Source organism: Chamaea fasciata, unplaced genomic scaffold, assembly GCF_029207755.1.
Source record: "Chamaea fasciata isolate MVZ Bird 193981 ecotype frontalis unplaced genomic scaffold, bChaFas1.0.hap1 SCAF_371, whole genome shotgun sequence".
NCBI lineage: Eukaryota > Metazoa > Chordata > Aves > Passeriformes > Sylviidae > Chamaea > Chamaea fasciata.
In genome coordinates this window covers 71,671-94,679 of record NW_027094456.1, presented here as the reverse complement: position 1 = coordinate 94,679, position 23,009 = coordinate 71,671, and the positions used below count along the sequence as shown (strand labels likewise).

Sequence of the window (23,009 nt, the reverse complement as noted above, 5' to 3'; positions counted from 1 at the left end):
GGGTTTGGGGTCCCCAGGGTGGGTTTGGGGTCCCCAGGGCAGATTTTGGGGTCCCCAGGGTGGGTTTGGGGTCCCCAGGGCAGATTTTGGGGTCCCCAGGGTGGGTTTGGGGTCCCCGGGGAGTTTTGGGGGTCCCCGTGGGGGTCTCACCTCTTGGAGCTGGTGGGCGCCTGGATCTCCTCCTCCAGCAGCTTCTCGTCAGCGGGGTCCAGCAGCACTGCGGGGTCGGGACAGAAACACCCAAAATTGGGGAAAAACACCCGAAAATGGGAAAAAACACCCCAAAATTGGGGGGAAAACACCCGAAATTGGGGGAAAACACCCGAAACTGGGGGAAAACGCCCCAAAATTGGGGTAATTTTAGAATCAGATCTGGGAAAAGTTCCCGGCCTGTTTGGAGTCAGTCCAGGATCAGTTTTGGGGTCACTTTGGGGTCAGCTTGGGGTCAGTTCAGGGTCAGCATGGGGTCAGTTTTAGGGTCACTTTAAGGTTCAGTTGTGGGGTCAGTTTGAGGTCAGTTCGGGGTCACTCTGGGGTCACTGTGGGGTCACTCTGGGGTCAGTTTGGGGTCACTCTGGGGTCACTCTGGGGTCAGTTCGGGGGCACGCACCCCCGGGGTCGATCCGGTACGTGTCGGGGTTGGGTTTGGGGTCACTGTGGGGTCACTCTAGGGTCACTGTGGGGTCACTCTGGGGTCACTCTGGGGTCACTCTGGGGTCAGTTTGGGGTCACTCTGGGGTCACTCTGGGGTCAGTTCGGGGGCACGCACCCCCGGGGTCGATCCGGTACGTGTCGGGGTTGGGTTTGGGGTCACTGTGGGGTCACTCTAGGGTCACTGTGGGGTCACTCTGGGGTCACTCTGGGGTCAGTTCCGGGGCACGCACCCCCGGGGTCGATCCGGTACGTGTCGGGGTTGGGTTTGGGGTCACTGTGGGGTCACTGTGGGGTCACTGTGGGGTCACTGTGGGGTCAGTTCCGGGGCACGCACCCCCGGGGTCAATCCGGTACGTGTCGGGGTTGATGAGGTCGATGGTCACGCCCAGGTCGGGCTCGGTCAGCAGGTCGTGTTTGTGCTGCTTCTCCAGGACGTGGCCTTGTACTGCACGAACCTGGGGACAGCCGGGGGGGCCAGGGTCAGCATGAAAACACCCCCAAACCAGCCCAAAGTCACCCCAAAACCAGCCCAAAGTCACCCCAAAACCAGCCCCAAAATCACCCCCAAACCAGCCCAAAGTCACCCCAAAACCAGCCCAAAGTCACCCCAAAACCAGCCCCAAAATCACCCCCAAACCAGCCCAAAGTCACCCCAAAACCAGCCCCAAAATCAGCCCAAAAACAGTCCCAAAAACCAGCCCAGAACCAGCCCAAAGTCACCCCAAAACCAGCCCCAAAATCACCCCAAAATCAGCCTGAGATCAGCCCAAAAAACCGACCCCAAACAGCCCCCAAACCCCCCGAAATCAACTCACAGCACAACCCCAAACCCGCCCCAAACCCAGCCCAAAATCACCCAAAATCACCCCAAAATCACCCCAAAGTCACCCCAAAGCCAGCCCCAGGCCCGCCCCGACACACCTGCTCTGGTCGAAGGGGTACGTGATGAACTTGGGGTCGAAGGGGATGTCCGGGAGGCTGTTGCAGAACTTGACCCGACACACGACCCCGGACCTGCGGCGGCACCGTCAGAGCCCCGAGCCCGGCCCCGCGGCCCGCACCGGCCCCGAGCGCCCCCCACTCACCGCTCCGGGAGGGTCCGGTGCGAGCTGGGCCTGCGGGGAGGGGGGGGCGCGTCATGACCTCACCGGGGACCCCCCGAACGCCGCCGTGACGTCACGGGGGACCCCCGTTATTTGTCCCGCACCGCCTCCCGCCGAGGGGGGCGGGACGTCGCGGGGGGAGCCCCCCCACCGCCTTCCCGCATCGCGCCCCCCCCCCCCCGCTCGGCTCGGCGGGAGGCGTGGTGACGCCACGGCGGTGACGTCACGGCCGTTACCGGTGTCCCGGCTCATCGCGCTGCGCCTGCGTCTGGATGGTGGGCGCCATGACCGGCGGCTACTTCCGCTTCCGGCGCGGCGCCTGCCGTGACGTCGCTTCCCGCCGCGCGCCGGAAGTCGCGGACTACATGGCGGCGCCGCCGCCGCCTCCGGCCGGGCCGGGCCCGGGGCCTCCCTCAGCGCCCGCGGGGCCGGGGGCCGGCGGCGGGGACCGGAGCGGGGCCGGGGCCGCCCCCGGGGGCCGCGCAGGGCCCCGCGCTGCCCGCGCAGGCCGCGGCCACGCAGGCGCAGGATTTCGATCCCGTGCAGCGCTTCCGGCTCCTGCTGCCGCAGCTGAAGGAGAGCCTGCAGGTGGGCGGGGCCTGCCGCCGGGAAGGGGCGGGGTTTGCCGCCGGGAAGGGGCGCGGTCTGCCGGAGGGGGCGTGTCTATCCGGGGGCTTCCCCCGGAGTTTCGGGGGTCCCCGGGGCGGCTCCGAGGGGGCTCCCCACCCCACACGGGGGGGACAGGGGGGAACAGGGGAGTCAGGGGGACATGGGGGGGGGGTCTGCAGCCCCTCTCGTGTCCCCCCGTGTCCCCCAATGTCCCCCCGTGTCCCCCAGACCCTGATGAAAGTGGCGGCTCAGAACCTGGTGCAGAACTCCAACATCGACAACGGGCAGTGAGTGTCCCCTAGTGACCCCCAGTGCCCCCCAGTGACCCCCCAGTGACCCCCAGTGCCCCCCAGTGACCCCCAGTGCCCCCCCAGTGCCCCCCCAGTGACCCCCAGTGCCCCCCCAGTGCCCCCCAGTGACCCCCAGTGACCCCCCCCGTGCCCCCCAGTGACCCCCAGTGCCCCCCCCAGTGACCCCCAGTGCCCCCCAGTGCCCCCCAGTGCCCCCAGTGTCACCGGTTCCCCGCAGGAAAAGCGCCGACGGGGCCCTGCAGCGCTTTGACAAGAGCCTGGAGGAGTTCTACGCCCTGTGCGACCAGCTGGAGCTGTGCCTGGTGAGAGAGCCCCGAAAGTTACCCCAAAACTGCCCCAAAACCTCCCCAAAGCCTCCCCAAATTCACCCCAAACCTCCCCAAAACCTCCCCAAAAGCCTCCCCAAATTCACCCCAAACCTCCCCAAATTCACCCCAAACCTCCCCAAACTCCCCCTGTGCGAGCAGCTGGAGCTGTACCTGCTGAGACACCCCCCCAAACCCCCCGAAATGTCCCCCGACCCCCTCCAAATCCCCTCCCGGCCCTCCCAAACACCCCGGGATCCCCTCCAGACACCCCCGATCCCCTCTTGACCCCCCCCGATCCCCTGCAGACCCCCCTGAATCCTCTCAAGACCCCCCCCCCAAATGCTCTCCAATCCTCCCCCAAACCCCCCTCCAGGCCCCCTCAGAACCCCTCAAGACCTCCCCCACAAACCCCCGGCAGCCCCCCAGTGACCCCCCAAGCCCCCTGTGACCCCCCAGTGACCCCCAGTGACCCTCCTGTCCCCCTGTGACCCCAGTGACCCCCTGTGACCCCCAGTGACCCCCCCAGTGACCCCCCAGTGACCCCCCCGTCCCCCCCGGCAGCGCCTGGCCCACGAGTGCCTGTCGCAGAGCTTCGACAGCGCCAAGCACGCCCCTGTCCCCTGTGACCCCAGTGACCCCCCAGTGACCCAGTGACCCCCCTGTGACCCCAGTGACCCCCCAGTGACCCCCCGTCCCCCCCGGCAGCGCCTGGCCCACGAGTGCCTGTCGCAGAGCTTCGACAGCGCCAAGCACGCCCCGGCGCTGGTCCCCGCGGCGCCCAAGGGCGAGGGCGGCCCCGGGGCCGAGAGCCTGCCCTACACCCAGTACCTGCCCCTCATCAAGGCGCAGATCGCGGGCGCCAAGGACATCCACACAACGCCCTGCTCGAGGGCACCAACAAGATCACGGGCAAGCTGCCCCCGCCGGGGGGGGCCCTGATGGGCTGGGGGGGGGGTTTTGGGGGGGTCCTGGTGGGGTTTGGGGGGGTCCCTGGTGGCAGTTGAGGGGGTCCTGACAGGGTCTGGGGGCTCCTGACAGGGTTTTGGGGAGCCCTGACTGGGTTTAGGGGGGTCCTGATGAGGTTTGGGGGACCCTGGCAGATTTTGGGGGGATTCTGAGGGGGTTTGGGGGGAGCCCCGACCTGATTTGAGGGGTCCTGACAGGGTCTGGGGGGGTCCTGACAAGGTTTGGGGTGGCTCCTGACAGGGTTTGGGGGGGTCCTGACGGTTTTTGGGGAGCCCTGACGACCCTTGAGGGACCTTGATGGGATCTGGGGGGTCCAGACAGGGTTTGGGGGGGCCGAGACCCCCAGGACCCCCCCTCAGTGCACTCCCGGGGGTCGGGGCTTGGCTCAGGGGTGGGGCTGAGCCGGAGGTTGGGGCGGTTTGGGGGTCTTGGCCCTGCTCTCCTGGTTTGGGGGGTTTTGGGGGGTTTTGGGGGGTTTGGGGAGCCCAAATCCCTTCCCGGGGGGCGGAGGGGGGTCCGGGCTGTTCCTGGGGGCGGAGCGCGGTGCCAGCCGAGCATTTTGGGGGCGGCGCCTCCCCAGGCGAGGGGGATCATGGTGGGGCCGCCGGATTCGGGAGTTTTGGGGCGAAACGTTGGATTTCTGGTGAATAAACTCGCGGTTTGTGACGCCGGCTCGGGGGGGGCTTTTCTGTGCGTGACGTCACGGCGGGGGCGGAGCGTGGGAAAGAACCCGGGGGAGAGGGAAGAGCCGGTGGGGGGGTTCCGTGACGTCACGCCCGCGCTGGTGACGTCACGCTTCCCATCCAACAAATAAATAAATAAATTGTAAAAAATGAATGAATGAGAGGACGAACGAATCGCGCCCCGCGCCTTTTTGGGCCGCCCGCGCCGCCGTCGGTCTCGCCGCCAAGCCACGCGAGAGGAAGGGCGGGAGGTCTCGCGAGAGCGAGGGGCGGGAGAGACGCGGTGCGGCCGCGGGTCGAGGCCGGGAATCGCGACAGGAAACCGGCAATCGCGACCGGGAACCTCCACAAGCACCGGCAGCGGCACCGGGAGCGGCGGAGCCGGGCCGAGCCGGGCCGCGGAGCGGAGCGGGGCCCGCGCGTGAGGGAGGCGGCGGCCGCGGGAGCGCGGCGGGAGCCCTCAGGGCACCCCGAGACCCCCTCAGGGCACCCCGAGACCCCCCAGGGCACCCCGAGACCCCTCAGTGCACCCCGAGACCCCTCAGGGCACCCCGAGACCCCTCAGGGCACCCCGAGGCCCCCCAGGGCACCTCGAGACCCCTCAGTGCACCCCGAGACCCCTCAGGGCACCCCGAGACCCCCCAGGGCACCCCGAGACCCCTCAGTGCACCCCGAGACCCCTCAGGGCACCCCGAGACCCCTCAGGGCACCCCGAGGCCCCCCAGGGCACCCCGAGACCCCTCAGGGCACCCCGAGACCCCCCAGGGCACCCCGAGACCCCCCAGGGCACCCCGAGACCCCCTCAGTGCACCCCGAGACCCCTCAGGGCACCCCGAGGCCCCCCAGGGCACCTCGAGACCCCTCAGTGCACCTCGAGACCCCCCAGGGCACCTCGAGACCCCCCAGGGCACCTCGAGACCCCTCAGGGCACCTCGAGACCCCCCAGGGCACCTCGAGACCCCCCAGGGCACCCCGAGACCCCTCAGGGCACCCCGAGACCCCCCGGGGCACCCCGAGACCACCCAGGGCACCTCGAGACCCCTCAGTGCACCCCGAGACCCCTCAGGGCACCTCGAGACCCCTCAGGGCACCTCGAGACCCCTCAGTGCACCTCGAGACCCCTCAGGGCACCCCGAGACCCCCCGGGGCACCCCGAGACCACCCAGGGCACCTCGAGACCACCCAGGGCACCCCGAGACCCCCCAGGGCACCCCGAGACCCCTCAGGGCACCTCGAGACCCCCCAGGGCACCCCGAGACCCCTCAGGGCACCCCGAGACCCCCCGGGGCCGCCGCCATGTCGGACAGCGAGGACAGCAACTTCTCGGAGGACGAGAGCGAGCGCAGCAGCGACGAGGGCGACGACAACGAGGTGAGGCCGAAGGCTCCGGGGGGGGATCCCGAGGGGGGGATATCCCGGGGGGGTTTTGGGGGGTCCCTGACCCGCCCCCCCCGCCCCCGGCCCCCCCCAGGCCGAGGAGCAGCGCGGGGGGGGCAGCGGGAAGGAGGAGGCCGAGGAGGAGGAGGAGGAGGAAGAGGAGGAGGAGGAGGAGTACGACGAGGAGGAGGAGGAGGAGGAAGACGATGATCGGCCGGCCAAGAAGCCGCGGCACGGGGGGTTCATCCTGGACGAGGCCGGTGAGGGGCTCGGGGGGGATTTGGGGGGGATTTTGGGGGGGTCCTGGTGGACTTTGGGGGTCTCTGGGGGTCCGCAGCCCCTGACCCCCCCCCGTGTGGCCGCAGACGTTGACGATGAGTACGAGGATGAAGATCAGTGGGAGGACGGCGCCGAGGACATCCTGGAGAAGGGTGAGGGCCGGGGGGGCTGCGGGGGGAGCCCTGCATGGGGGGGGTCCCTGCCTGCCCCCCAGTCCCCAAAACTGCCCTTTCCTGCCCCAAAAACCTTTATCCCCCCAAAACCCGTTTTCCCAAATCCTTTTTCCCCCAAATCCCCTTGTTCCCAAATCCTTTTTCCCCCCAAAACCCGTTTTCCCAAATCCCTTTTCCCCCTGAACCTCTTTTCCCTAAATCCCTTTTGCCCGGAAACCTTTTTCCCCCCAAATCCCCTTTCCCTAAATTCCCTTTTTTCCCCTAAATCCCTTCTTCCCGCAAATCCTCTTTTCCCTAAATCCCTTTTTCCCCCCAAATATCCTTTCCCCTAATCCCCTTTTTCCCCCAAATCCCTTTTCCCTAACTCCCCTTATTTCCCTTAAACCTTTTTTCCCCCCGAAGCCGCTTTTCCCCAAATCTTTCTTTTCCCCCAAAACCCTTTTTCCCCCCAAATCCCCTTTTCCCCAAATCCCTGTTTTCCTTTTCCCCAAATCCTTCTTTTCCCCCAAAACCCTTTTTCCCCCCAATTCCCGTTTCCCCAAACCCCTTTTTCCCTAAAACCCCTTTTCCCAAATCCCTTTTCCCCAAATCCCCTTCCCCCCGTTCCCCATTCCCGGGCGGGGGTCTCCCCTTTCCCCCTTCCCCCACCCCCCCTCCATCTCATCCGCTCTCGCTCCGGGGTCTTTTCCGTTGCTTTTTTTGGTATTATTTTTCCCCCATTTCCCCCCATTTCCCCCCATTTCCCCCATCTCCCCCCACCCCGGTTTTCGCTGTCGATTCACTTCATCCTCCACCGTCACCTTGTCCCCGGGGCAGAGGAGATCGAAGGTAAGAGCCCCCCACCCCCCCACAACTCCCTGCCCCAAATCCGGGGGTCCCCGGGGCTCCTGCCCCCCGCCCTGACCTTCCTCCTCCTCCTCCTCCTCAGCCTCCAACATCGACAACGTGGTGCTGGACGAGGATCGCTCGGGGGCGCGGCGGCTGCAGAACCTCTGGAGGTGACCCCGGAGCCCCCCGAGTGTCCCCCGAGTGTCCCCGAGTGTCCCCCGAGTGTCCCCCGAGTGCCCCCGAGTGCCCCCTGGAGCCCCCCGAGTGTCCCCGAGTGTCCCCGAGTGTCCCCGAGTGTCCCCGAGTGCCCCCTGGAGCCCCCCGAGTGTCCCCAAGTGTCCCCCGAGTGTCCCCGAGTGTCCCCGAGTGTCCCCCGGAGCCCCCCGAGTGTCCCCCGAGTGTCTCCGAGTGTCCCCCGAGTGTCCCCGAGTGTCCCCGAGTGTCCCCGAGTGCCCCCTGGAGCCCCCCGAGTGTCCCCAAGTGTCCCCCGAGTGTCCCCGAGTGTCCCCCGGAGCCCCCCGAGTGTCCCCCGAGTGTCTCCGAGTGTCCCCCGAGTGTCCCCGAGTGTCCCCCGAGTATCCCCGAGTGTCCCCCGAGTGTCCCCCGAGTGTCCCCCGAGTGTCCCCCGAGTGTCCCCCGAGTGCCCCCTGGAGCCCCCCGAGTGTCCCCCGAGTGTCCCCGAGTGTCCCCGAGTGTCCCCCGAGTGTCCCCGAGTGTCCCCCGAAGCCCCCCGAGTGTCCCCCGAGTATCCCCGAGTGTCCCCGAGTGTCCCCCGGAGCCCCCCGAGTGTCCCCCGGTGTCCCCCGGGCCTCGGGTCCCCCCTTTTCCTTCACTGCCCGCTTTGCCCCACTCTTCTCCCCGGTTTTCTCCCGTTTTCCCCGTGGTTTCCCCCATTTTCCTGGTTTTTTTCCTCATTTTCCCATTTTTCCCTCATTTTCCCCATTTTTTTTCCCATTTTCCCCTTGTTTTCCCCCATTTTCCCCCTTGTTTTCCCCATTTTTTTCCCATTTTCCCCGTGTTTTGCCTCATTTTCCTGATTTTTTCTCCCATTTTTCCTCTCATTTTCCCCATTTTTTTCCCATTTTCCCCTTGTTTTCCTTCATTTTCCTGGGTTTTTTTCCCCCCATTTTTTCCCTCGTTTTCCCCATTTTTTCTCCCACTTTCTCCTTGTTTTCCTTCATTTTCCTGGTTTATTTTTCCTCGTGTTTTCCCCATTCTTTTTCCAATTTTCCCTTTGGTTTCTCTCATTTTCCTGTTTTTTTTCCCCATTTTCTCCTCCTGTTTTTCCCCAACCTTCCCACACTTTCCCCTTGTTTTCCCACATTTTGTTGTTTTTTCCCCACTTTCTCCTTATTTTCCTCATTTTCCCTTGTTTTCCCCCCAGTTTTTCCCCAGATTTTTCCCCGTTTTTTCCCAAATTTTCCCCAGTTTTTCCCCAGTTTTTTCTCAATTCCCCCCCGTTTTCCCAGTTTTTCCCCAGTTTTTCCCCAGTTTTCCCCAGTTTTCCCCCACTTTTCCCCCCAGTTTTTCCCCACTTTTCCCCCAGTTTTCCCATTTTTCCCCCATTTTTCCCCATTTCCCCCCATTTTTTTTCCCCAGTTTCTCCTCAGTTTTCCCCAGTTTTCCCCCCAGCTTTCCCAGTTTTCCCCCCAGTTTTCCCCAGTTTTTTCCCCAGTTTTCCCATTTTTTCCCCCGTTTTTCCCCATTTCCCCCCATTCTTTCCCACTCTCTCCCCCGTTTTTCCCGTTTCCCGCTGACTTCTCCCCGTTTTTCCGCGCAGGGACCAGCGGGAGGAGGAGCTGGGCGAGTACTACATGAAGAAATACGCCAAGTCCTCCGTGGGCGAGACGTGAGTGACCCCTCGGTGACCCCTGAGTGACCCCTCGGTGACCCCTCACTGACCCCCGCGGCCACGCCCACCCCAAACTCGCTGATTTTGGGGTTTTTTCCCCTTTTTTCTTCCCCCCGTCCCCCAGAGTTTACGGCGGCTCTGACGAGCTCTCGGACGACATCACCCAGCAGCAGCTGCTGCCCGGGGTCAAGTGAGTTTTGGGGTGAAAAACGGCGGGTTTGGGGCAGAATCCCCCGAGAAAGAGGGGATTGGGGGCAGAATTCCCCAAAGGGGAACTGGAAAAGGGGATTTGGGGCAGAATTCCCCAAAGGGAATGGGAAAAGGGGATTTGGGGCAGAATCCCCCGGGAAAAAAGGAATTTGGGGCAGAATTCCCCAAGGAAAGGGGGATTTGGGGCAGAATTCCCCAAAAGGGAACAGGAAAAAGGGATTTGGGGCAGAATCCCCCAAAAGGGAACAGGAAAAAGGGATTTGGGGCAGAATTCCCCGGGAAAAAGGGGATTGGGGGCAGAATTCCCCAAAGGGGAACGGGAAAAGGGGATTTGGGGTTTTGACGAGGTTTTTCTGTCCCCCACCCCCAGGGACCCCAACCTGTGGACCGTCAAGTGCAAGGTGGGTGTTGGGGGGACCCCAAACCTGCTGGTGTGTACCCAGGATCCCCCCGAGCCCAAATTCCCTGTTTTTCCCCCCAAACCCGCTGCGCTGTGCCCAGATCGGGGAGGAGCGCGCCACGGCCGTCGCCCTCATGAGAAAATTCATCGCCTACCAGTACACGGAGACTGTGAGCGCTGGGGGGGACTGGGATCGACTGGGAGGGAGCTGGGGTCACACCTGGACACGGGGACAGGGGTCACACCTGCGCGGGTGTTACTGGGGCTGTCCCCGGTGTCACACCTGTGTCACACCTGTGTCACACCTGTGTCACACCTGTGTCACACCTGTGTCACCTGTGCCCCCAGCCCCTGCAGATCAAGTCGGTGGTGGCCCCCGAGCACGTGCGCGGTTACCTGTACGTCGAGGCCTACAAGCAGACGCACGTCAAGCAGGCCATCGAGGGCGTGGGCAACCTGCGCCTGGGCTACTGGAACCAGCAGATGGTGCCCATCAAGGAGATGACCGACGTGCTCAAGGTGGTCAAGGAGGTGACCAACCTCAAGCCCAAGGCCTGGGTGCGCCTCAAGAGGGGCATCTACAAGGATGACATCGCCCAGGTGAGGGGGAGGCGCCTGGGGGTGGGGGGACACACCTGGGGGACACCTGGGGGAGAGGGGACACAGCTGGGACACACCTGGGGGAGAGCGGACACAGCTGGGGGATACCTGGGGGAGAGGGGACACACCTGGGGGACACCTGGGGGGACAGGGGACACACCTGGGACACACCTGGGGGACACCTGAGGGTGGGGGACGCCGCCCTGGGCGGCCCAGGGCTCACCTGTGGGCGTGGCCCCGGGCACAGGTGGATTACGTGGAGCCCAGCCAGAACCAGATTTCCCTCAAGATGATCCCCAGGATCGACTTCGACCGGATCAAGGCCCGGATGAGCCTGGTGAGGCCGGGGGGGAGGCGGGATCCACCTGAGGGGTCACCTGGGGGCAGGTGGATCCCCTGGGCAGGGCCCTGAGCGCATCCCCGTCCCGTCGCCCCCCGCAGAAGGATTGGTTCGCCAAACGCAAGAAGTTCAAGCGGCCGCCGCAGCGCCTCTTCGATGCCGAGAAGATCCGGTGGGGGCCGGCCCTGGGTGACCCCTGGGTGACCCCTGAGTAATCCCTGGGACCCCTGGGTGACCCCTGAGTGATCCCTGTGACCCCTGAGTGACCCTTTTGACCCTTGGGTGACCCCTTGTGTGACCCCTGGGTGACCCCTGAGTGACCCCTCGGTGTCCCCTGACTGAGCCCTCAGTGACCCCTGGGTGACCCCGACTGACCCCTGACTGACCCCCTGAGTGTCCCTTAACTGACCCCTGACCTCTGAGTGACCCCTCAGTGGGCCCTGACTTACCCCCGGTGTCCCCTGAGTGACCTGACTGACCCCTGAGTGTCCCCTGAGTGACCCGACTGACCCCTGACCCCCGAGTGACCCCCGGGTGCCCCGGCAGGTCCCTGGGCGGGGACGTGGCCTCGGACGGCGATTTCCTGATCTTCGAGGGGAACCGCTACAGCCGGAAGGGATTCCTGTTCAAGAGCTTCGCCATGTCGGCCGTGGTGAGCCCGCCGAACCCGGCTGGTCCATCCTGAATCCGCCTTTTCCTGCTCCAAATCCGCCTTTTCCCACTCCAAATCCGCCTTTTCCGGCCCAAATCCGCCTTTTCTGCCCCAAATCCGCCTTTTCCGGCCCAAATCCGCCTTTTCTGGACCCAAATCCACCTTTTCCCGCCCCAAATCCGCCTTTTCCGGCCCAAAATTTATCTGTTTGACCCCAAATTCTCCCCTGTGACCCCAAATTCTCCTCTTTGACCCCAAATTCTCCTCTTTGAACCCCAAATTCTCTGGTTTAAACCCCAATTTCTCCTCTTTGAACCCCAAATTCTCTGGTTTAAACCCCAATTTCTCCTCTTTGAACCCCAAATTCTCCCCTGTGACCCCGAATTCTCTGGTTTGAACCCCAAATTCTCCCCTGTGACCCCAAATTCTCCTCTGTGACCCCAAATTCTCCTCTTTGAACCCCAAATTCTCTGGTTTAAACCCCAATTTCTCCTCTTTGAACCCCAAATTCTCTGGTTTAAACCCCAATTTCTCCTCTTTGAACCCCAAATTCTCCCCTGTGACCCCGAATTCTCTGGTTTGAACCCCAAATTCTCCCCTGTGACCCCAAATTCTCCTCTGTGACCCCAAATTCTCCTCTGTGACCCCAATTTCTCCTCTTTGAACCCCAAATTCTCTGGTTTAAACCCCAAATTCTCCTCTTTGACCCCAAATTCTCCTCTGTGACCCCAAATTCTCCCCTGTGACCCCAATCTCTCCTCTCTGCCCCCAAAGCGCTCGCTGGAGCCCCAAACCCGCCCAGTCCGGCCCCAAATCCACGGGCTCCCCCCTCCAGCCCCTCCTGGGGTGGCCCAGCTCCGGCTTTGCCCAAACCCGCGGGTTTTTCCCCGATTTCAGATCACCGAGGGCGTCAAGCCCACCCTGTCCGAGCTGGAGAAATTCGAGGACCAACCTGAGGGCATCGACCTGGAGGTGGTGACCGAGAGCACAGGTGGGGAACGCGGACCCCAGAACCCCCAAAACACCCCAGAGCCCCCAAAAATCACCCCAAAATCACCCCAGAGCCCCCAAAATCACCCCAGAGCCCCCCAAACCACCCCAAAACCCCCTAAATCACCCCAAAATCCCCTAAATCACCCCAAAACCCCCAAAAATCACCCCAGAGCCCCCCAAATCACCCCAGAGCCCCAAAATCCCCTAAATCACCCCAAAACCCCCTTCCAGACTCCCCAAATCCCCCCAAAATGCCTCCCAGAGTCCCCAGTTTGCCCTAAATCCCCCCAAACCCCTCCCAGACTCCCCAAATCCCCCCCAAACCCCTCCCAGACATCCTAAATCCCCCCAAATCCCTCCCAGACTCCCCAAACCCCTCCCAGACTCCCCAAATCCCCCTGAATCCCCCCAAATCCTCTCCCCGAGTCCCTCAATCCCCCAAATCCCCCCGAACCCTCAGGCAAGGAGCGCGAGCACAACTTCCAGCCCGGGGACAACGTGGAGGTGTGCGAGGGCGAGCTCATCAACCTGCAGGGCAAAATCCTCAGCGTGGACGGCAACAAGATCACCATCATGCCCAAGCACGAGGACCTCAAGGTCTGCGAGAACCCCCAAAACCCCCGAGATCCGGGTGGTTTTTGGGCGGCAAAACGGGAATTCCGGGGCGCCCCCGCAGGACATGCTGGAGTTCCCGGCCCAGGAGCTGAGGAAATACTTCCGGATGGGCGACCACGTGAAGGTGATCGCCGGGCGCTTCGAGGGCGACACCGGCCTCATCGTCAGGGTGGAGGAGAACTTCGTCATCCTCTTCTCCGACCTCACCATGCACGAGGTGGGGAGCGGGGAGAAACACTCAAAAACGGGGAGAAAACGCTGAAAAATGGGGAAAAAACACTGAAAAATGGGGAGAAAACGCTGAAAAATGGGGGAAAAACACGGAGAAATGGGGTAAAAATGGGGGAAATGGAGAGGGGAGGAGAACTTCGTCATCCTCTTCTCCGACCTCACCATGCACGAGGTGGGGAGCGGGGTAAAAAACGGTGGAAACGGGAAAAACACTGAAAAACAGGGAGAAAACGCTGAAAAATGGGGGGAAAACCACCAAAAACGGGGAAAAATGGGAAATTGAGAGGGGAGGAGAGCTTTGTCATTGTGTTCTCTGGCTTGAGCACGCACGAGGTGGGAAGTGGGGAAAATATGGGGGAATGGGAATGAGGTGAAACAGGAAAATTGGGAAGGAATGGGAAGACCAGGGAAACTGGGAAAAACCCGGGAGAGGCGTGAAAAAAAACCGGGAAGAACAGCAAATAGAACAAGGGAAAAAGCTGGAAAAAAAGGTGCAAAAAAAACAGGAAAGACAGCAAAAAAAAACCCCAAAGAAAAAAGAAAAACCTGGGAAAAAAGCTGTGAAAAAACCAGGAAAAACAGGGAAAAAAGAAAACAAAAAATGGGAAAAACCAGTGGAAAACCCAGGAAAAGCAGCAAAGCAAAAGGAAGAGCTGGGAGAGCGCCAGGCCGACGCCGTGGGCGCTGGGAGCGGCGGGTTTGGGGTGACCGGGGGCGGTCCGGCTCCGACCCAGCGCCGTTCGCCCTTTCCCTGCCGCAGCTGAAGGTGCTGCCCCGGGACCTGCAGCTGTGCTCCGAGACGGCCTCGGGCGTGGACGTGGGCGGGCAGCACGAGTGGGGGGAGCTGGTGCAGCTGGACCCCCAGACCGTGGGGGTCATCGTGCGCCTGGAGCGCGAGACCTTCCAGGTGAGGGCCCACGGATGCCCCCGAAATCCTGCCCGAAATCACCCAAAATATCCTGAAATCCTGCCCCAAAATAACCCAAAATCCTGCCGGAAATAACCCAGAAATCCTGCCTGAAATAACCCAAAATAACCCAAAGTCCTGCCCCAAAAGAACTCCAAATCCTGCCCGAAATCCCCCCAAAATCCTGCCCAAAATAACCCAGAAATCCTGCTTGAAATAACCCAAAATCCTGCCCCAAAAGAACTCCAAATCCTGCCCGAAATACCCCCAAAATCCTGCCCAAAATAACCCAGAAATCCTGCCCAAAATAACCCCCAAAATCCCCCCAAAATAACCCAAAATAACCCAGAAAATTCATCTAAATCTTGCCCAGTATCTCAGGTGTGTCACAGGTATTACAGGTGTGTCTCAGGTGTGTCACAGGTGTGTCCTCGCCCCCAGGTGCTGAACATGTACGGGAAGGTGGTGACGGTGCGGCACCAGGCCGTCACCAGGAAGAAGGACAACCGCTTCGCCGTGGCGCTGGACTCGGAGCAGAACAACATCCACGTCAAGGACATCGTCAAAGTCATCGACGGCCCGCACTCCGTGGGTCTGGGGGCTCCGGGGGGCTGGGGCGACATCCGGGGGTCCCGGGGTGTCTCGGGGGCTCCTTCAGGTGGTTTTGGGGCCCGGGAATTGGGGGGGGGGGCTCACCTGGTAGTTGTGGGGTCTCTGCCGGGAATTTGGGGGGAATTTGGGGGTCTCACCCGGGAATTTGGGGGGAATTTTGGGGGTCTCACTCAGTAAGTTTGAGGGGGTCTCACTGGGTTATTTTGAGGGTCTCAGTAATTTGGGGGGAATTTTGGGGGTCCCGCCCGTTAGTTTCGGGGTCCCCCCCGTTAATCTGGGATAATTTCAGGGGGTCCTACCCGTTAATTTGGGGGGTCCCGCCCGTTAATTTGGGATAATTTCGGGGGGTCCCCCTCGTTAATCTGGGGGTAATTTGGGGGTCCCGCCTGTTAATTTGGGGTAATTTGGGGGTCCCGCCCGTTAGTTTGGGATGATTTTGGGGGGTCCCACCCATTAGTTTGGGATAATTTGGGGTAATTTGGGGGTCCCCCCCGCTAGTTTCGGGGCCCCCCCGTTAATCCGGGGTAATCCCGCAGGGCCGCGAGGGCGAGATCCGGCACCTGTTCCGCGGCTTCGCCTTCCTGCACTGCAAGAAGCTGGTGGAGAACGGGGGGATGTTCGTCTGCAAGACGCGCCACCTGGTGCTGGCGGGGGGCTCCAAGGTCAGCCGGGGACCCCCGAATCCCCCCGAGTCCCCCCCAATCCCCCCGAGTCCCCCCGTTCTCACCCCCCTTCTCCACGCCGCAGCCCCGCGACGTCACCAACTTCGCCATGTGCGGCTTCGTGCCCATGTCCCCGCGCATCAGCAGCCCCATGCACCCCAGCGGGGCAGGTGAGTGCCCTGGGGGGGTCCCGGGGGGGCTTTGGGGGGTTCTGGGGACCCCTCTGACCCCTCCCTGTGCCCCCCCAGGCCAACGGGGCGGCTTCGGGGCCGGGGGGCTCAGCCGGGGCCGCGGCCGCCGCGACAACGACCTGATCGGGCAGACGGTGCGAATCTCCCAGGGGCCGTACAAAGGTGGGTCTGGGGGCGCCCTGGGACCCCCAAAACTGCCCCGGGGGGGGGATTGAACCCCCTGAGACCCCCAAAACTGCCCCGGGGGGGGGATTGAACCCTCTGGGACCCCCAAAACTGTCCCGGGGGGGGATTGAACCCCCCGGGACCCCCGAAACTGCCCCGGGGGGGGGATTGAACCCCCTGGGACCCCCAAAACTGCCTCGGGGGGGGGATTGAACCCCCCGGGACCACCAAAACTGCCCCGGGGGGGGATTGAACCCCCCGGGACCCCCAAAACTGCCCCGGGGGGGGATTGAACCCCCCGGAACCCCCCCCGGGCCCCCCCGACCCTCTGCCCCCCTCCCCACCCCCCCAGGGTACATCGGCGTGGTGAAGGACGCCACGGAGTCGACGGCGCGGGTGGAGCTGCACTCAACCTGCCAGACCATCTCTGTGGACAGGCAGAGACTGACCACCGTGTGCGTGGGGCGCCTGGGGACACCTGGGGACACCTGGGGGGACTCCTGGGGGCGCCTGGGGACACCTGGGACACCTGGGGGGGACACCTGGGGACACCTGGGGGGACTCCTGGGGGCGCCTGGGGACACCTGGGACACCTGGGGGCACCTGGGGACACCTGGGGACACCTGGGGGGACACCTGGGGGCGCCTGGGGACACCTGGGGACACCTGGAGGGACATGGGGACACACCTGGGCACACTTGGGGGGACATGGGGACACACCTAGGGATTCTTGGGGACACCGGGGGACACCGGGGGGGGACATGGGGACACCTGGGGGGATATGGGGACACCTGGGGGCACCTGGGGATACCGGGGACACCTGGGGGGACATGGGGACACCTGGGGGCACCTGGGGACACCCCTGGGCACACCCCTGGGGACAGGGACAGGCCTGGGGTCCCCTCTGTGGGCTGGGGGTGACCCCCAAGGGGGGGTCCCGGAGCCCCGCCCTGCTGGCTCTGTGTGACCCCCTTGGAGCCCCCCGTGACCCCCCCGTGACCCGCGTGACCCCACAGCGGCTCCCGGCGCCCCGGGGGTCTCACCTCGGCCTACGGGAGGACCCCCATGTACGGCTCCCAGACCCCCATGTACGGCTCGGGCTCCCGGACCCCCATGTACGGCTCGCAGACCCCGCTGCACGACGGTCAGTGGCGGCACCTGGGGACACCTGGGGACACCTGGGGTCACCTGGGGACACCTGGGGGCACCTGGGGGCACCTGGGGACGTTGATGGACATCTGGGAACAATCCGGGGGGTCCAAACCCTGGGTGGGGCTGCGGGTGGTTTTGGGGTGCCCCCCGACGTTGGGGGGTGGCTCGGGGGGGAGGGGTGACAGTTTTCGGGGTGTCCCCAGGGAGCCGCACCCCCCACTACGGGTCGCAGACCCCCCTGCACGACGGGAGCAGGACCCCGGCCCAGAGCGGGGCCTGGGACCCCAACAACCCCAACACGCCGTCGAGGTGAGACCCCGCCCCAAAATCACCCAAAATACCCCCAAATAACCCAAAATCACCCCAAAAAACCCCCAAAATCACCCTAAAATACCCCAACACGCCATCGAGGTGAGACCCTGCCCCAAAATACCCCCAAAATCACCCAAAAATAACCCAAAATCACCCCAAAAAACCCCCAAAATCACCCCAAATCACCCCAACAACCCCAACATGCCGTCGAGGTGAGACCCCCGCCCCAAAATCACCCAAAATCGCCCCAAAAAACCCTAAAATCACCCCAAAAAAAACCCGAAATCACCCCAAAATAACCCATAAAACCCCAAATCACCCCAACAACCCCAACACCCCATCGAGGTGAGACCCCCGCCCCAAAATAACCCAAAATCACCCCAAAATAACCTCAACGCCCCTTTCAACCTCTCAAAGCAATCTCCTTTGGGGACCCTTCCCCAAACTCTCTCCTTTGGGGGGTCTCCCCCTCTCTCTCTGGGGTGGGGTTCCCGTTTTGGGGTCCCCTCCCCAACCCCCCTCCCCTTTGGGGTCCCGTTTCCGGGGTCCCCCCGTGTCCCCCCAGGGCGGACGAGGACTTCGAGTACGGCTTTGAGGACGAGCCCACGCCGTCGCCGCAGGGCTACGGGGGCACGCCGAACCCGCAGACGCCGGGCTACCCCGACCCCGCCTCCCCCGCAAGTCAGCCAGCCCTACAACCCCCAGACCCCCGGCACGCCCCGCCATGTGAGTGGGGACCCCGAAATGCCCCGGGAATCCCCCCAAAATCCCTCCCCGAAATCCTCCCCGAAATCCCCTCAAAATCCTCTCAAAATACCCCAAAAATCCTCCCCAAAACACCCCCGGAATCTTCCCCAAAAATCCCCCGAAATCCAGGGGGGGCACCCCCAAATCTGTGGGGTTGGGATATGGGGAGGGGGGAGGAAAGGGGAAAACGGTTCCTGGGGACCCCAAAATCCTCTCAAAATCCCCCCAAAATCCTCCCCAAACCCCCCTGGAATCTTCCCAAAATCCCCCGAAATCCAGGGGGGCACCCCCAAAATCTATGGGGTGGGATATGGGGAGAGGGGGGGAGAAGGGAGTAAATGGTCCTGGGGACCCCAAACCCCCCAAAATCCGGTGGGGGGGAGACCCCCAAATCTGGGTTTTTTGGGGGGCCCCCGAACGCGGGGGCCTCGAGGGGGGGAAGCGGCTCCCGTGGGGCCCAGGTGTGACGCGGGTGCGGCCCTCACCTGCCCGCAGGTACAACACGGAGCAGTTCTCGCCCTACGCCGTCCCCTCCCCCCAGGGCTCCTACCAGCCCAGCCCCTCACCCCCCAGAGCTACCACCAGGTGGCGCCCAGCCCGGTGGGCTACCAGAACACGCACTCGCCGGCCAGCTACCACCCCACGCCGTCGCCCATGGCCTACCAGGTACCGCCGCCACCCCGGAGACCCCATAGAGCACCCCAGAAACCCTATAGACCCCATAGAGCACCCCATAGCCCCATAGAGCACCCCAGAAACCCTACAGACCCCATAGAGCACCCCCATAGCCCCATAGAGCACCCCAAAAACCCTACTGACCCCATAGAGCACCCCATAGCCCCATAGAGCACCCCAAAAACCCTACTGACCCCATAGAGCACCCCATAGCCCCATAGAGCACCCCAGAAACCCTATAGACCCCATAGAGCACCCCATAGCCCCATAGAGCACCCCAGAAACCCTACAGACCCCATAGAGCACCCCATAGCCCCATAGAGCACCCCAAAAACCCTACTGACCCCATAGAGCACCCCATAGCCCCATAGAGCACCCCAGAAACCCTACAGACCCCATAGAGCACCCCATAGCCCCATAGAGCACCCCAAAAACCCTACTGACCCCATAGAGCACCCCATAGCCCCATAGAGCACCCCAGAAACCCTACAGACCCCATAGAGCACCCCATAGCCCCATAGAGCACCCCAAAAACCCTACTGACCCCATAGAGCACCCCATAGCCCCATAGAGCACCCCAGAAACCCTACAGACCCCATAGAGCACCCCATAGCCCCATAGAGCACCCCAGAAACCCTACAGACCACCATAGAGCACCCCATAGCCCCATAGAGCACCCCAAAAACCCTACTGACCCCATAGAGCACCCCATAGCCCCATAGAGCACCCCAGAAACCCTACAGACCCCATAGAGCACCCCATAGCCCCATAGAGCACCCCAAAAACCCTACAGACCCCATAGAGCACCCCATAGCCCCATAGAGCACCCCAAAAACCCTACAGACCCCATAGAGCACCCCATAGCCCCATAGAGCACCCCAGAAACCCTATAGACCCCATAGAGCACCCCATAGCCCCCATAGAGCACCTCATAACCCCATAGAGCACCCCAAAAACCCTACTGACCCCATAGAGCACCCCATAGCCCCCATAGAGCACCCCAGAAACCCTACTGACCCCATAGAGCACCCCATAGCCCCATAGAGGACCCCAGAAACCCTACAGACCCCATAGAGCACCCCATAGCCCCATAGGGGACCCTCTGGCCCCATAGAGCACCCCAGAGACCCTGCAGACCCCATAGAGCACCCCTGACCCCATAGAGCACCCCAGAGACCCTACAGACCCCATAGAGCACCCCAAAAGCCCATAGAGCACCTCATAACCCCATAGAGCACTCCAAAAATCCTACTGACCCCATAGAGCACCCCTGACCCCATGGAGCACCCTCTGGCCCCATAGAGCACCCCAGAAACCCTACAGACCCCATAGAGCACCCTCTGGCCCCATAGAGCACCCCAGAGACCCTACAGACCCCATGAAGCACCCCAGAGACCCCATAGAACATTCCCTGGCCCCACGGAGCACCCCCTGAGCCCACAGAGCCCCCTGGCACCCCATGGTGTACCAGGTACCCCACAGATCCCACAGATGTCCCCACTGTCCCCAGGCCAGCCCCAGCCCCGTGGGGCACAGCCCTGTGACCCCTGATGACCCCACAGTGACCCCATGGTGACCCCACAGTGACCCCACAGTGACCCCATGGTGACCCCATGGTGACCCCGCAGTGACCCCTAACCGTGTCCCCGGTGTCCCCAGGCCAGCCCCAGCCCCAGCCCGGTGGGGTACAGCCCCATGACCCCACAGTGACCCCACAGTGACCCCTAACCGTGTCCCCGGTGTCCCCAGGCCAGCCCCAGCCCCAGCCCGGTGGGGTACAGCCCCATGACCCCACGGTGACCCCACAGTGACCCCTAACCATGTCCCCGGTGTCCCCAGGCCAGCCCCAGCCCCAGCCCGGTGGGGTACAGCCCCATGACCCCACGGTGACCCCACAGTGACCCCTAACCGTGTCCCCGGTGTCCCCCAGGCCAGCCCCAGCCCCAGCCCGGTGGGGTACAGCCCCATGACCCCACGGTGACCCCACAGTGACCCCTAACCGTGTCCCCGGTGTCCCCAGGCCAGCCCAGCCCCAGCCCGGTGGGGTACAGCCCCATGACCCCCGGGGCCCCGTCCCCCGGCGGTTACAACCCGCACACTCCGGGCTCGGGGATCGAGCCCAGCGCCGGCGACTGGGTCACCACCGACATCCAGGTCAAGGTGCGCGACTCCTACCAGCGCCGCCGTGGGGCAGACCGGGGTCATCCGCAGCGTCACCGTGAGTGGGCGGGGTCTGGGGTTTGGGGTCTGGGGGGTTTGGGGTCAGTTTTGGGTCAGTCTGGGGTCAGTCTGGGGGCAGTTTGGGGGCAGTTTGGGGGGCAGTCTGGGGGCAGTTTGGGGGGCAGTTTTGGGGCAGTTGGGGGGCAGTTTGGGGTCAGTCTGGGGGCAGTTTGGGGGCAGTTTGGGGTCAGTCTGGGGGCAGTTTGGGGTCAGTCTGGGGTCAGTCTGGGGGCAGTTTGGGGTCAGTCTGGGGGGCAGTTTGAGGGGCAGTTTTGGGGCAGTTGGGGGGCAGTTTGGGGTCACTCGGGGGGCAGTTTGGGGGCAGTTTGGGGTCAGTCTGGGGGCAGTTTGGGGTCAGTCTGGGGGCAGTTTGGGGGGCAGTTTTGGGGCAGTTTTGGGTCAGTCTGGGGGCAGTTTGGGGGGCAGTTTGGGGGCAGTCTGGGGGCAGTTTGGGGTCAGTCTGGGGGCAGTTTGGGGGCAGTTTGGGGTCAGTCTGGGGGCAGTTTGGGGTCAGTTTTGGGGCAGTTTTGGGTCAGTCTGGGGGCAGTTTGGGGGGGCAGTTTTGGGGCAGTTGGGGGGCAGTTTGGGGGCAGTCTGGGGGCAGTTTGGGGGCAGTTTGGGGGCAGTCTGGGGGCAGTTTGGGGGTCAGTCTGGGGGCAGTTTGGGGGCAGTTTGGGGTCAGTCTGGGGGCAGTTTGGGGTCAGTTTTGGGGCAGTTTTGGGTCAGTCTGGGGGCAGTTTGGGGGGCAGTTTTGGGGCAGTTGGGGGGCAGTTTTGGGGGCAGTCTGGGGGCAGTTTGGGGGCAGTTTTGGGGCAGTTTGGGGTCAGTCTGGGGGCAGTTTGGGGTCAGTCTGGGGGCAGTTTTGGGGGCAGTTTGGGGTCAGTCTGGGGGCAGTTTGGGGTCAGTCTGGGGGCACTTGGGGGGGCAGTTTTGGGGCAGTTTGGGGTCAGTCTGGGGGCAGTTTGGGGTCCCCGCGAGGCTGAGCCCCCGGCCCCCAGGGCGGGATGTGCTCCGTGTACCTGAAGGACAGCGAGAAGGTGGTGAGCGTGTCCAGCGAGCACCTGGAGCCCGTCACGCCCACCAAGAGCAACAAGGTGGGGCCCTGAACACACCTGGGATCCCCCAAAACACACCTGGGACCCCCAAACACACCTGGGACCCCAGAAACACACCTGGGAACCTCCAAAACACACCTGGGAACCCCGAAACACACCTGGGACCCCCCAAACACACCTGGGACCCCCCAAAACACACCTGGGACCCCAGAAACACACCTGGGACCCCAGAAACACACCTGGGAACCCCCAAACACACCTGGGAACCCATAAACACACCTGGAAACCCATAAACACACCTGGGAACCCACTAAAACACACCTGGGAACCCATAAACACACCTGGGACCCCCAAACACACCTGGGAACCTCCAAAACACACCTGGGAACCCCGAAACACACCTGGGACCCCCCAAACACACCTGGGAACCCCCAAACACACCTGGGACCCCAGAAACACACCTGGGAACCCCCAAACACACCTGGGACCCCAGAAACACACCTGGGAACCCCGAAACACATCTGGGAACCCCCAAACACACCTGGGGCCCCCCCAAAACCCCTTTGGGACCACCCAGGACCCCCCAAACCCCCCCTAGGACCACCCAGAGCCCCCTGAGCCCCCCCAGACCCCCCTAGGACCACCCAGCCCCCCCCCCCCCCAAGCCCCCCAGCTCCCCCCAGCCCCCGATTCCCCCCTCCCCAGGTGAAGGTGATCCTGGGCGAGGACCGCGAGGCCACCGGGATCCTGCTGAGCATCGACGGCGAGGACGGGATCGTGCGCATGGACCTGGAGGAGCAGCTCAAGATCCTCAACCTGCGCTTCCTGGGGAAGCTGCTCGAGGCCTGACGCCCCCCCGCCCCCTTTTTGTCCCTTTTGGTCCCTTTTGGTCCCTTTTTCCCCCGTTTTTTTGTCCCTTTTTCCCCCTTTTCTCCCCGGTTTGTTCCCCCCCCGCCGCCCCGTTTGTTGTAACCCGGTTTTTGGTGTCCAATAAAGACCCGGGGGGTGCAGCCCCCGCCCCTCCCCTGTCGGATTTTGGGGTGCGGGGTGATCAAGGGTGGGCACGCCCCTGTGATGGGGGCGCGGAGGATTTTGGGGGGCGATTGGGGCCGGTTTTGGGGCCGAGCT

At 63.3% G+C, this 23,009-nt stretch overlaps 2 protein-coding genes across 2 annotated transcripts; both read left to right on the top strand.

Annotated features, from left to right (window-relative positions):
• Positions 1-2,011: 2,011 nt before the first annotated feature.
• On the top strand, positions 2,012-3,989 carry MED29 (mediator complex subunit 29). The gene is given in 6 exon segments (XM_066208603.1): positions 2,012-2,200; positions 2,202-2,345; positions 2,595-2,653; positions 2,895-2,979; positions 3,691-3,855; positions 3,858-3,989. Coding segments are annotated over 6 exon segments (756 nt in total). The 5' UTR covers positions 2,012-2,029.
• Positions 3,990-4,447: 458 nt separating this feature from the next.
• SUPT5H (SPT5 homolog, DSIF elongation factor subunit) lies at positions 4,448-22,904 on the top strand. Its single transcript, XM_066208609.1, is given in 32 exon segments — positions 4,448-6,005; positions 6,106-6,271; positions 6,377-6,442; positions 7,280-7,291; positions 7,392-7,461; positions 9,072-9,140; positions 9,268-9,333; positions 9,724-9,754; positions 9,855-9,923; positions 10,102-10,353; positions 10,601-10,690; positions 10,795-10,865; positions 11,240-11,345; positions 12,243-12,336; positions 12,799-12,935; positions 13,015-13,170; positions 13,945-14,091; positions 14,533-14,679; positions 15,240-15,365; positions 15,451-15,535; positions 15,614-15,718; positions 16,074-16,176; positions 16,737-16,864; positions 17,076-17,181; positions 17,750-17,858; positions 17,860-17,930; positions 18,427-18,496; positions 18,499-18,597; positions 20,632-20,780; positions 20,782-20,824; positions 21,825-21,920; positions 22,587-22,904. Coding segments are annotated over 32 exon segments (4,401 nt in total). The 5' UTR covers positions 4,448-4,787; the 3' UTR covers positions 22,731-22,904.
• Positions 22,905-23,009: the final 105 nt, after the last annotated feature.